The following is an 11,760-nucleotide window of genomic DNA, read 5'->3' on the forward strand; positions in this document are numbered from 1 at the left end:
GTCTGTGTGTGTGTGTGTTTGTGTTGGAGAGGTGGCCCATTGATGGTACACTGGGGTAAGCATTTGCACAAGGTGAAGAGAAAACCAGAGCGATGCAAAGCAAATATTTGCGAGCATATAGCGACTGTGACTAAACGATATCACAAGATTTGATTTCATCACAGACGCAGTCAAGGCCTGAAGGGAAACTGAAGAGAATGGAGTCTTCGGTGGTGTTTCTCCTAATCCTGGCCGTGATAAGCTTTACAACAGGTAAGACTGAATTATAGCTATATCTCTTTTAACATATTATATTTCATGGATCATCATTTCAGATATTGAAAGGGTCTTTTTAAATACACCACTTCAGTGTATTTTTTGTTATTTTGACTAATAATTGTGTGCAGATGATAACTACAGCTCAGGGTGGCTGAACATGTTGTCTGTCGCTATCTTTCTGATTCTAGATCACGGGTCCTGCCAGACAATAAGTGCCTCTAAGAACCCTGTAGCTGTGGGCAGCAATGTGACACTGTACAGCCAGAGAAATGTCACTCAAGGGGCATGGCTGTTCCAAAACAACATCATTTTGATGATTTTTGCGGGAAACCCTTTCATAACTGATTCTTGGAGCAATAGAATCACGTATGACTCAAACACTTCGTCGTTGGCCATAAGGTCACTGAAGCTGGAAGACTCTGGAGTGTACGTGTTAGAGGCATTGAATCAGTTTCGTGCCGAGTTGGACCTGTCCGTGCGAGGTAAGGAGCATTTTATCACTAAGTTTCTCCCCCTCAAATACCAACTCGTATCCTAGAAATGCAGATTAAAGTTCACGTTGTAGACTGTTTATGAAAAAAAAAACATGCAATTGAACTTCCTGCTGTTGATCAAAACTGAAGACAAAATATCCTGCCTGAATCTGCGCAGTGGATTGGGGTGTGTTATATCTTATAGAGCAGCCAGCCACCAGGGGGCAATACTGATGTTTTGGCTTCACTTTTGGGGGGGGGGGGGCTGTCATGCCATTTATCATATACAGAATCTATGGTAAGAAGTTGGTCTCAAGTTGGTCTCATGTTTGGTTCGGATCCCTGCCTCAGTCCACAGTCCTAACAAACGGATCAAAATCTGTTCCGACCAAGAGAGGGGGTCTCGGGTCTGGACCCACCTGACCATGGTTGGCTCTTTTGCAGTGTGAACACACAATTGCAGAAAGTTGAGACATCATTAACAATAAAGGAATAAATCAAAGCAGAAGGCTTACTGTTGTCTACAATAACGGAGTTGCCCAGGCTCGCAGGTTTATTGGCAGTCTTGGCCTCTGAAATTGTGTAATATTTGAACAATGAGAACATTAGATGTGTATTTAATCAGAAGGGTTACAATTCAGTATAACCTCAGCATGTCCATATCCAGCATGTTTGTGTTTTCTCTCTCTACAGTGCCAATATCAAATGTGACCCTGACGGCAAAAGCAACCAATCTGGTGGCGCTCAATGACACGGCCGTCCTCATGTGCTCTGTGTCCAACGGCACGTCCCTGTCTTACGTTTGGCTGATGAACAACACTGTGGTCAGTGGAGCGAATGTACAGCTCAGTAACGGAAACGCCACCCTGACCATAGCCCCTGTGACCCACCTTTACAACGGGGCATTCAACTGCGAGGTTTCAAATGGTATCAGCAACGCAACCAGTCCCCCTTTGTTCCTGAACATCAGCTGTGAGTTTTAACGAAAGTCAAACAAAATACAACACAATCGGTCAAACATGATATAAATGAGTCAACTCCTTACTTTAACTCTGAAAACAATTCCCCTCTCATCCTGTCCTCAGACGGCCCAATTAACACAACGATGAGCATCATGCCCACGGAGTCGGACCGCATTTACAGAACGGGATCTAATCTCACGCTGTCGTGCTCGACGTTATCCAGTCCTGCAGCGACGACTGAGTGGATGCTCAATGAGAAGGCTCTGAACAAATATGGCCCGTGGATTCACCTCATCAACGCTTCAGTGAGCGACTCTGGAAATTACAAATGTGTACTGCACAACGCCGTCACGTCCAGGTTCAGCAGCGCGAGTACAATGATCCAGATTTTGGGTAAGATTCAGTTTGTTGTACGTTGGAGGATTGTTGGTCGTTTGTTTGAATTTGATTCTGATCACTTGAAAGAAATTGTTCAAGGGTTAATTTTTTTTTTTACATAAATATTTGAATTGGACAGTTTTTAGGGCTATTTTATTTTCGATAAGGAGCATGCAGGTGGTTAGGCTAGCCTTGCATTCGGACTGAAATAATTTGGCGAGGGCTTTTTCTGAATAAAAATAAAAGGAGCCGACCAGCAACTCGAAAGTTACATAAAATGTTATAAATGTTATAAATGTTATATCTTGATTTGATTTGATCCATTAGGGGGGAAAATAGCGACATTTTTAAAGTAATACTAGTTTCAACCAGATATATTGGTTGAAACAAGGCATTTCTTCTACATTGCTCCAAAACAGTATTTTAGCTGTACTGCCACTGGTGAGTGGTTTTATTTAGAGCAGCAAAGAAGAAGTGACTTTGACATATTAGGCCTGCTTATATGGAGTAGACGGATACGAGAGAGGTGGCGGTCTCTGCAACACAGGAAGTATAATCTCCAAACTGTGAAACTGTTGCCTCAGATTTATGGCAAACTTCATACATGTGTGGATTCAAATTTCTCTATACCCTTCTCCCTTATTAGATCCTCTCGAGGCTGTGAAGGTGAATCGTGTCGGCGGACCAGCGATACTTAATATGCCATTCACTCTGCATTGTGAAGTGACTGGAACTGTTGACAGAATCCAGTGGTGGAGGAACTGGCAGATTATCGTTCCTGACAACACAACGATCATTGATATGAACAACAAGACACTGACTCTAAACGCAATCCAGCATTCAGATAATGGAGATTACAAGTGTCAGGCTTTCAACTATGTGAGCAACATGACCAGCAGCCCCTACGTGGTCATGGTGAATTGTGAGTATTTCATTTTCTGTCATTGTCACTGTCGTAAAAGTGCTAACATGTAGCCAATTAATCACAGAATACCTCCTAATATTGTTGGTGTGAGTGGAAATTCACTGGTGAAATTCTCTCTCCTTGCAAAATTCTTCATCCAATGACTGACATATGTTTCCAAAGAAGGTGATTTACTTTAATATCCATGTGTTCAGATGGGCCGGGGATGCCAACTATCATGGGACCATCCCTGGTGAAGGCAGGACTTAACATCACACTCACCTGCAATGCATCATCCTACCCTCCCGCCCAATACAGATGGTATTTCAATGGTTCTCTCAAGGCCGAGACAGCTATGTTTGTAACACCTCGTCTAACTGAGGACATGAGCGGGATCTACACGTGCATGGTCTACAACAACATCACCGGCCAAAACAAGACTGCACAGAAGATGCTTACTGTTGTTGGTGAGTCTCTTTACTGGAACATGTTGTGTTTCTGTATATTTGTCATATTTACACAGAGGAACGGTGACAGACGATAAGAAATAAATTACGTTTTATTTGTTTCAGACCCAATAACAGACGTCCAAGTAGAAGCACCAATGGATCCTCCCAAAGAAGGTTATCCCTACATGCTAACATGCAATGTGACCGGACCTGCTGATCAAGTCTATTGGATGAAATATGATTCGGTTCAGCAAGTAGACAGCGTATATAATTACGTCATGAATAACAAGACACTCGGCTTCAACCCACTATACCGCAATGATACTGGATATTACAAATGTATAGCTATGAACGCCGTTGGAAATATGACTAGCCCTCCTCACAAGCTCATGGTCAACTGTGAGTATAACCTTAAAAGGATTTATTTTACTGTAGGTGGCACGTTATCATAACTGATGGCAACATGCTGAGATATTTAAAGGCACAGTGTTCCTACTATTGTCTTTGCTGTTGCAGTCGGACCAGAAACACCTGTCATCTCTGGGCCAAGGTACGCTGAGACGGGAGATGTCGCGGCCTTCAATTGTTCCTCCATGTCAGTGCCGTCCAGTCGGTTCAGCTGGTGGTTCAACGGCACCGAAGTGTCCAATACGTCAATGTTTATGAGCGAGCCCTTGCTTTTAAACATGAGCGGAGAATACACCTGCATGGCGTACAATCATGTGACGGGAAAGAACAGAAGCGTTTCCACGATGCTCATGGTCGTTGGTGAGAACACTCAAGTCTGGGGAGGGGATGGGTGAGCTGTCAGGAAATGTGGACATTTCAACTTGTGTGACTCTGTAACGGGTCGAATGTTGGTTAATTTAGAGCTCAAAGAGAGTTATAAGAGACCTATTAGGCTTTTTCAGTTTTCCCTTTCCTCTAGTGTGTTATAGGAAAGGGAAAACCAATCTGGCGATTCCCCCAGCAAAGCCATTTAAAGCCAATGCCGAGGCTGCCATTTTCTATAGGCACTGGAAACTGTTGACCAATCACAACAAAGTGGGCCAGCTGGCCAATCAGAGCAGACTAGACCTCATCAGGAGGGGGGGCTTAAAGAGACAGGATCTAAATCCAGAGACACTGCACCAGTGGGACAGTATGACCAATTGAGCATGTTAACCTTTTGAAGAAATAACACAAATTAAAACGATGAACCTGAATATGAGCGTAATATTTTGCCTCTCTGTCTGAACTGCCTGTGCTTTGTGTCTACAGAGGCGATACATTCAGTGACGATCACCAACCGCACCTTGCCTATTAGCTCTGACAACTTCACTCTCACCTGTGAAGTCACTGGGCCCTACGACACCATCTACTGGATGAAGAACAACACAGTTCTCAGAATGAACACCACTGACTACCACATTGAGAACAACATGCTGCACTTCACCCCAGTGACAACAGACCATGACGGGACATACCAGTGTGTCGCTACCAATATGGTTGTTCAATTCAAAAGCCCCAAATACACACTACTGGTGAATTGTGAGTATCGTAGGGCAAAAGAGGAAATATAGACAAAATGCAAGAGGTTCATAGATAAATATAGTTTTGTATTTATATACCGCTTTTCTAGTCTTGATTACCACTCAAAGCGTTTTACAGTACAGTTTTACATTCACCCATACATTCATAGAGTGCATCTATTTGCAGCACTTTGTTATTCTATGGGGGGCCATCCGGGGTTCAGCATCTTGCCCAATGACACTTTGGCATGCAGATGGGTCAGACTAGGGATCGAACCGCCGATCTTCAGGTTGGAGGACGACCACTCTACCCCTCAGCCACAGCCGCCCCACAGCCGCCGTTCAGACGAACAAAGGATGACAAAAAATAGAATTTAACAATTCCCTAGTTTTGATTTAGTTTTTTAGTCCCATATCTGCTGTATGTCCTTGCACAACAGTTGTGTTATTAGAAGTCAAACTATGCGTGACACTCTAATATTATCTGTCCCTTCACCGTAATTTTGCTCAGAGTAAAGATGGCTTTAGGACAGTAAATGTGCCAAAGTAAAATAGAGTAATAAATATTCCGAATCATGTAACATAATTCTGACCAACCGTCTCTTTTCAGATGGTCCTCTGAGTATGGACATCAGTGGTCCAGTTGTGGGACTGGATCTCATTGTTGTACTGACGTGCTCTGCTGATTCTCGGCCGAACTGCGACTTCCTCTGGTATCGAAACAACAACTCATCAGCGGTGCTAAAGACTGGCTCCACTATCGCTTTCCCTGCAACTCAAGCGAATCTTGGGAACTACATATGTGTGGCAAGAAATCCAGTGACCAAGATCAGCATGTACAAGTCCAAATCAATCAATTTGATGGGTGAGTGTACGCCTCACATCTCCTCTGCCTTCTTATCTCTTCAGCCCTAGCTGTCACAAAAACAACTTTATGGATTTCTGTTCAACTTAGTGGAAGGGTGTGGTTTATGAATGGGAGAAGCCAATCAGATTTTGGTGTGGATCCAGGAATTTATTTTCCCTTTCATTAAACATTGTGAAATAAGGTGTTCCCACAGAGTCAGTCATGGAAAAATTTGCCACATTTAAGACTGTTTGGCTTTGGCGGAGGAATGTGTTCTACTGAGTGCCAGTGTAGTTTTTAATGTGCTTTATAGTCTTAACAAAAATTTGAGCAAAAGTGTTTTTGTGATATCTGATGTGCTCAGGATCAACTTGCTCTATCTTAAGGATAATTAAAAAATAAATTCGATCACATCACCCAAGTCATTTTGTAAACATGCACACAACATACACGTCACTTCATTCCTCATTATTAACGTCCGTCTCTCTCTTTCCCAGGTGGAGCCACAGCCGTCCACTTCTCATCCGGAGGTGGTCTGATGATGATGGGTCTGTTTGCTGTGTTCATCCCTGTGCTGTTCACCTGAGCCCTCGGCACTGAGGAATACATAGCCAGAGTGCAAAGGCCTCTTTCTCCCTCTACAGTCTATTTAACAAACATACTGTAACATAAAAGGGAACATATTCAATATTCATCATATTCAAGCCAATGTCAAAGAGGCAAATTATTTCATTTTGCAATGCTTGCTTTGCGTTTTTATTTTTATCTATCTTAACTGTTAATTATTGAGTTAAAGTAGAAGTGGTTTATATTATGGTTGTGGTGGCGGATGTCACTTTCCTGAAGCCAGCTTCATTAAAATAAATTTCTATAGACGTACATAGGTTAACAGAGGGGAAAAAACTGCAAGTCTCTTCCTCTGCTTTGGTTTTACTTGCAATTCTTTTCTGTTGTGTGTGATAATATTTTACAGTCAGTAAATGTATATTTGATCATGCTTTGATTCGCTATACTTATTTATTTATCAATAAAAAAATCTACATAATCAGTTTTGGGGAGACAATTTATCTGGCATTTTCTATGTTTTTTATTGCGTCTGTCAAACTGCAGAAATAGGCTGCATCTCTCTTCCCTTTCCCAAGTGACCCAGATACACAAGAGCAGCATGGGTTAGTAAAATGAGCTCCTCTGGTACTGAGGCATTACATATAAACTGATGAGACACTGAATACAAACTCGTCCCTCCCTTGTGGATTCGGATATTCCTCAGACAGAAACCAGTCGTCCAGAAACAGTAGATCTCTTCTGGGCATCACCTGTTTATATGTACAGTTCTACAGATGAATATAGTGTTCTACAAAAGCAGCAGGACTGCAGTGACAATAAATGATCATCAACACGCACTGATCAATCAGTCAAGGGATCCTGAATTCATTTGGTCTCCATGTTTAATGCATTTTCTATCACTTACACAATCAGCCACCCTGGGGCATGATTCAGAAGCATTGTAGTGTGCAGTAAAGCCGTTCAGATTACCTAATGGGACATTACATTTCAGAGAGGACTGCACCTGAAGCACAAGCAACTATATGCGGATTAATGTGACTTCACAAGCTACTCAAATAAACACAGCCTTTCACAACAAAATCTGTCACTGTCACAACGGGTAAAGCAAACAGGTACAAGGACAATAATGAAAACGTGACGTGAAACGCAAGTAGGCAGTAACGGGCAGTGAAAAACATTTGGTCGTTCAACTTAACATGTACAAAAAGACATAAGGCATCACAACAAGAGCAAATAAAGCTATTGACAAGTAAACTGAATTGATCAAACTTAGAGAAACTGAGAATACTTAAAGACAAATTAACGGGATTTCTTACACAGGGCATTTCTTGTATCTTGTCGATTTCTTTATCAGATTTCCTGGAACCTTAAGTGCTACAGTCTCACAGCCTGTCTCAAATAATGTGCCAGTAACTCCACTCTGACAGTATACTCTGCCATAGAGGGTTTCTTCTCAAAAAAGTCCAAGGAAAATCAAGCTGCTTTGATAGAGGAGAGCTGTAGCTGCAGAGAGCATAACGTTATAAATTAAAGTTTTAAAAGGTGCAGAATTAATGTTTTGACCTACAGCATGTTCAAGTTGCTGCATCTTTTTAAAGCCTTTATTAATAACCATTCTGATATCAATGATTAATGCCAATAGTTCCCCTTATGTCATGTGGTAAAGAAATTAAATTAACCTTTTTTTGGGAAAAACACTTTTGAAACAAAAAGCTAGTGGAACAGACGCTTACCGGGAATAGAGGCAGGACTTTGTCTCTCTATAGTACAGTACATTTAATTTTTGACTGTATCACACACACCAAAAACTTAATGGTCCCATTACCTCTGACAGTGGTCACCAACCCTGGCCTTGGAGAGGACTTGCACAAATAGTGTGTGCAGCTCTTAGCCCTTAATAATTGACTGATGGTTGCGATGCTCTCTGGGAACAGGGAGGAGGACCACTGTGGTAGTGTAAGCAGGTGCACTGGCCGCTCAATTCTCAGCAGGTTTATCTAGCATGGACTTGATATGAGCGTGCAGGGGTTGACACACGACCTGGTAGCCCTGGGGGGTCAAGTGAAGGTAGTCGTACATGTCCTGGTGGGAAATGCTACCGTTGGAGGCGACAAAGCCGGGGTTGACGTCGAAGAAGGAGGCGTGGGGGAGGGTCGATACGGCCTCCTGCACCAGCAGGTTCACTTTGGCATTTCGCTCCCGCAGAGGGTTTGGCAGTTTACCCCTGGGCAGTAATCCCTGGAAAACAAAAGTATGTACAATATGTATACATTTTTATTTACAAAATTCAATTTGAGGACACACACATGCTGGTTTGGTCATATGGGACAAATACGGAACGGAAAATGTATGTGTCTTGCTTCCTCTTTCATATGGGGAATATCATAGTGTTTAGACACAGATGGAGCTGGGGACAGCTTTAAATTTCTAAGTTATACATTGTCATGTGGGTCTGGCCACATCGTCATGTGAGTCTGGCCACATCATCATGTGGGTCTGGCCAGACTTGGAAAAGTTTGAACAAAACAACAGCAATGCATCTAAGCCATGAAACTGAGATGAGGGGGAAACTGTGCAATTGGACGGTTACATGAACAAATTAGAAGATGAACACTTTCGGTATCAGAGAAAACCTACGAGCACGAGCGTGTTGGCATTGGGGAGCTTGTTCTTGATGACTTGGATAATAGCCATGATGCCTTCACAGATCTGTTCAGGAGTGTGGCCGTGGTTGTTGGTGCCTACCCACAGCACAACAACCTGCAACAACAGAAGAGGAAAGATTGTGTGACTAAGCAGATGTCATTGATAGCTTGGGGTCATGTGTACCTGGATTTAGAATCTCAGCACAAACTTGAGCACAATGAGCCTATTGTGTGAATACATAAGCGTGATCATGTTTGCAACGTTTTGGACCTTTGGGCTGATGTTATCCAGTTCGCCATTGCTCAGTCTCCAGAGCACATGTTGTGTTGCATCACCCCCCACCCCGAAGTTTAGGGCATGGAGAGGAGAGAACAGCTGCCTCCATATCTGCAGGCAAACAACAACAATGTCCACATGCTGATCATTAAAGTCACACGATTAGACAGTGTGCATATGTGTTCATGAGAACATCACAATGTGTCAAAAACAACATACGGACAAGACACATATAGGAATGTGTTTTTATGTTTTACCCCAAACTGGTGCATAAGCTGGACAAGAGAGTCGCCGACAAACAGGACATCAGGTTCCTTGTCTTTGCTGTCAGACACAAAGCGGTTGTGCTGCAGGGAGACAAAGGGAAAACAAATCTTAAGATATTTCTTTTTCTGATAACAAACATCCCAAAAGATGCAACATCAGAGGCGGCTCTTAAAGGTAAGGCCTTACAGTTGAGCACAGAAAAAGTAAACAGAGCTCCAATAATTAATCAATTAGTCAATCAATATAAAAAGTAATCAGCAATTATCACGGTAATAGATTAAGTTTAAAGCAAAAATTAAATTTTTAACTGATGGTTGAACAAGCAAACTGACTACATCTCACTGGGCCTAAAGGAGAGTCTAATATATACATTTTAAACAATTTGCTTAAATATTCTAAATTATATACAGATGAATCCATAATGTAAACAAAGGTTGTTTGTAGTTCTATAAAACAGTTTTTTTTAAATGTGCATGAGATACTGAGACACACATACAAAAGGTACATTTTGTTTACTGTACATAACCCAGAGATGTAAATCTTTTTTAGTTGCCTGAATACTGGATACGATATTTTAGGAGAGTATTAAATATCAAAGCATAATATGCTGAATATTAACAAATCTATTAGTATTGAGTTGTTTTTTTTACACTTAAACTGGACATGAGACTGGAGCTAAAAATGTGTTTAATTGTTAATTCATATGCATAATTCTGATAAATTGATTGAACTTGGAACATCAAGTTTCACAGCACAGAAAATGACGTTTGCAAAAATCGTGACTGACCAGAGATACTGTTGCAGCTCTACAATAAGTCATGTCACATATAACATAAAATGGCAACCAATGAATTATTAATCTGCTTTGTTTTAGAGCCCGATTCAAACAAATGCTGGCTGTTATTATAAAATTCAAATCTGTAGACTTGATTCAAATCAGTTAATATCAATAGCTGTCACAAAAGGTTGTGGTTTTAAAGTTATGATAAACAGCTAAAACATTTGACAAATATGAGGTTGTTCAATTATGTCCTAAACCTCCTCACTGTTCTGGCACAATGCATAAGCAATATATTTATATAGATACACTGAACCTCGTTATGTTGCTATTGATGAAATGTATAAACTGATCATTATAGATATTGTTTTATTGCCCTGAGCAACATGCAGCACAATGTGTCAGACCCGGATCATCGTCACCAGCTATGATACCTTCCTCACAGCTCCCACACTCATTCATCAAGGTGTACACCACTCATTCACACTGGAGCAACCTGACGATCCGGGCCTGGTGCTGTCGCTGCAGCGGAGTCACACCAGGGCAGCCAGACCCAGAAACCTGCATGATAACAAGGAGGAGTCCTCACACACCAGAGACATCCATCGTCCGTCTCCCTGGATGTCCTCACAGGGAGTGGGTGTGGCGGCGGGGTTGGGGTCTTCTGCACTCATGACGGGACGCTGCGCTTGCTCCGCAGTCACGGTGGGGCTGTGCTACTAGGGGTTTTGGTTGGGGGGGGGAGGAAACAAAACCGATGAATCAAATATCCCTGTGCAGCTAAATCTATGGAGGGTGGTTAGCCGCGGTTAGCCAGCTAGCCTTCTCCTCCTCCTCCTCGCAGAAACACAAGACAGATGTGGTGCGACAGGAAATTACCCGTCAAACACTGGTTGATACAGATGTTCGATTCCCAGCGGTGCAAAACGCAGCTTCGCACGGCGGCTGCTTTCTGAGATATTAATGGAAATCTGCTGCCATTAAATCAAAATATCATCGTCAACCCCAAGTTCAGTTTCAGGAAGTAATTTTTACTACAGCTGCGCGTACCATTGTCGCGTAAGGGCAGCATCATATATGTATTCGTGCAGTTTAGTATTTGGTGACATTTTAATATCAGTACATGTTTGGAAATTACTTCTGTTTCATATGGTGCTATTAGATGATAAGTAACGAGTTTCTGGAGTGAAAGAGGAGGTGAAGAATGAGAGGATATACCCCCCTTCGTCTGTGTAGATGGACTCGTCCAGCTCGTTGGCTGGAGACCGTGCTACGCAGAGACGTGCGCGGGCCGCGTTGCCAGTTTGGGCGGTTTCTCCGCATAATAGGGCAACTTCATTTAAATGGTCTGTCGATATAACTTCAGTTAGCTCAGTTGTGATTTATTATTTAACACTTTATCGTTTTGTGCATCAATGTTTAGCCGACTGCAAAAAAAGTATTA

At 42.2% G+C, this 11,760-nt stretch overlaps 2 protein-coding genes across 4 annotated transcripts; one reads left to right on the forward strand and one right to left on the reverse strand.

Annotated features, from left to right (window-relative positions):
* Positions 1-6,817, forward strand: LOC133965390 (carcinoembryonic antigen-related cell adhesion molecule 5-like). Of its 2 annotated transcripts, XM_062399912.1 has the most exons (12): positions 1-55; positions 164-252; positions 447-740; positions 1,425-1,703; positions 1,817-2,086; positions 2,718-2,993; positions 3,191-3,442; positions 3,548-3,823; positions 3,941-4,192; positions 4,685-4,954; positions 5,546-5,800; positions 6,280-6,817. In XM_062399912.1, the coding sequence occupies exons 2-12, from the start codon at positions 198-200 to the stop codon at positions 6,366-6,368; spliced, it is 2,568 nt and encodes an 855-aa protein (XP_062255896.1). In that variant the 5' UTR covers positions 1-55; positions 164-197; the 3' UTR covers positions 6,369-6,817. The 2 variants fall into 2 exon arrangements, with proteins under 2 accessions (XP_062255896.1, XP_062255897.1); XM_062399913.1 differs by lacking the exon at positions 1-55 and having other exon boundaries at positions 72-252.
* Positions 6,818-7,212: 395 nt separating this feature from the next.
* On the reverse strand, positions 7,213-11,352 carry pafah1b3 (platelet-activating factor acetylhydrolase, isoform Ib, gamma subunit). 2 transcript variants are annotated; one of them, XM_062400060.1, is made up of 6 exons: positions 11,196-11,352; positions 10,910-11,032; positions 9,529-9,618; positions 9,266-9,382; positions 8,987-9,109; positions 7,213-8,587 (listed from the first exon to the last, which is right to left on the reverse strand). In XM_062400060.1, exons 2-6 carry the CDS (start codon positions 10,988-10,990, stop codon positions 8,327-8,329), a joined length of 672 nt encoding a protein of 223 aa, XP_062256044.1. In that variant the 5' UTR covers positions 10,991-11,032; positions 11,196-11,352; the 3' UTR covers positions 7,213-8,326. The 2 variants fall into 2 exon arrangements, with proteins under 2 accessions (XP_062256044.1, XP_062256043.1); XM_062400059.1 differs by having other exon boundaries at positions 10,910-11,035; positions 11,196-11,350.
* Between the last annotated feature and the right edge of the window lie 408 nt (positions 11,353-11,760).

The sequence above is a fragment of the Platichthys flesus genome, chromosome 11 (genome assembly GCF_949316205.1).
Source record: "Platichthys flesus chromosome 11, fPlaFle2.1, whole genome shotgun sequence".
NCBI classification, from domain to species: Eukaryota; Metazoa; Chordata; class Actinopteri; order Pleuronectiformes; family Pleuronectidae; genus Platichthys; species Platichthys flesus.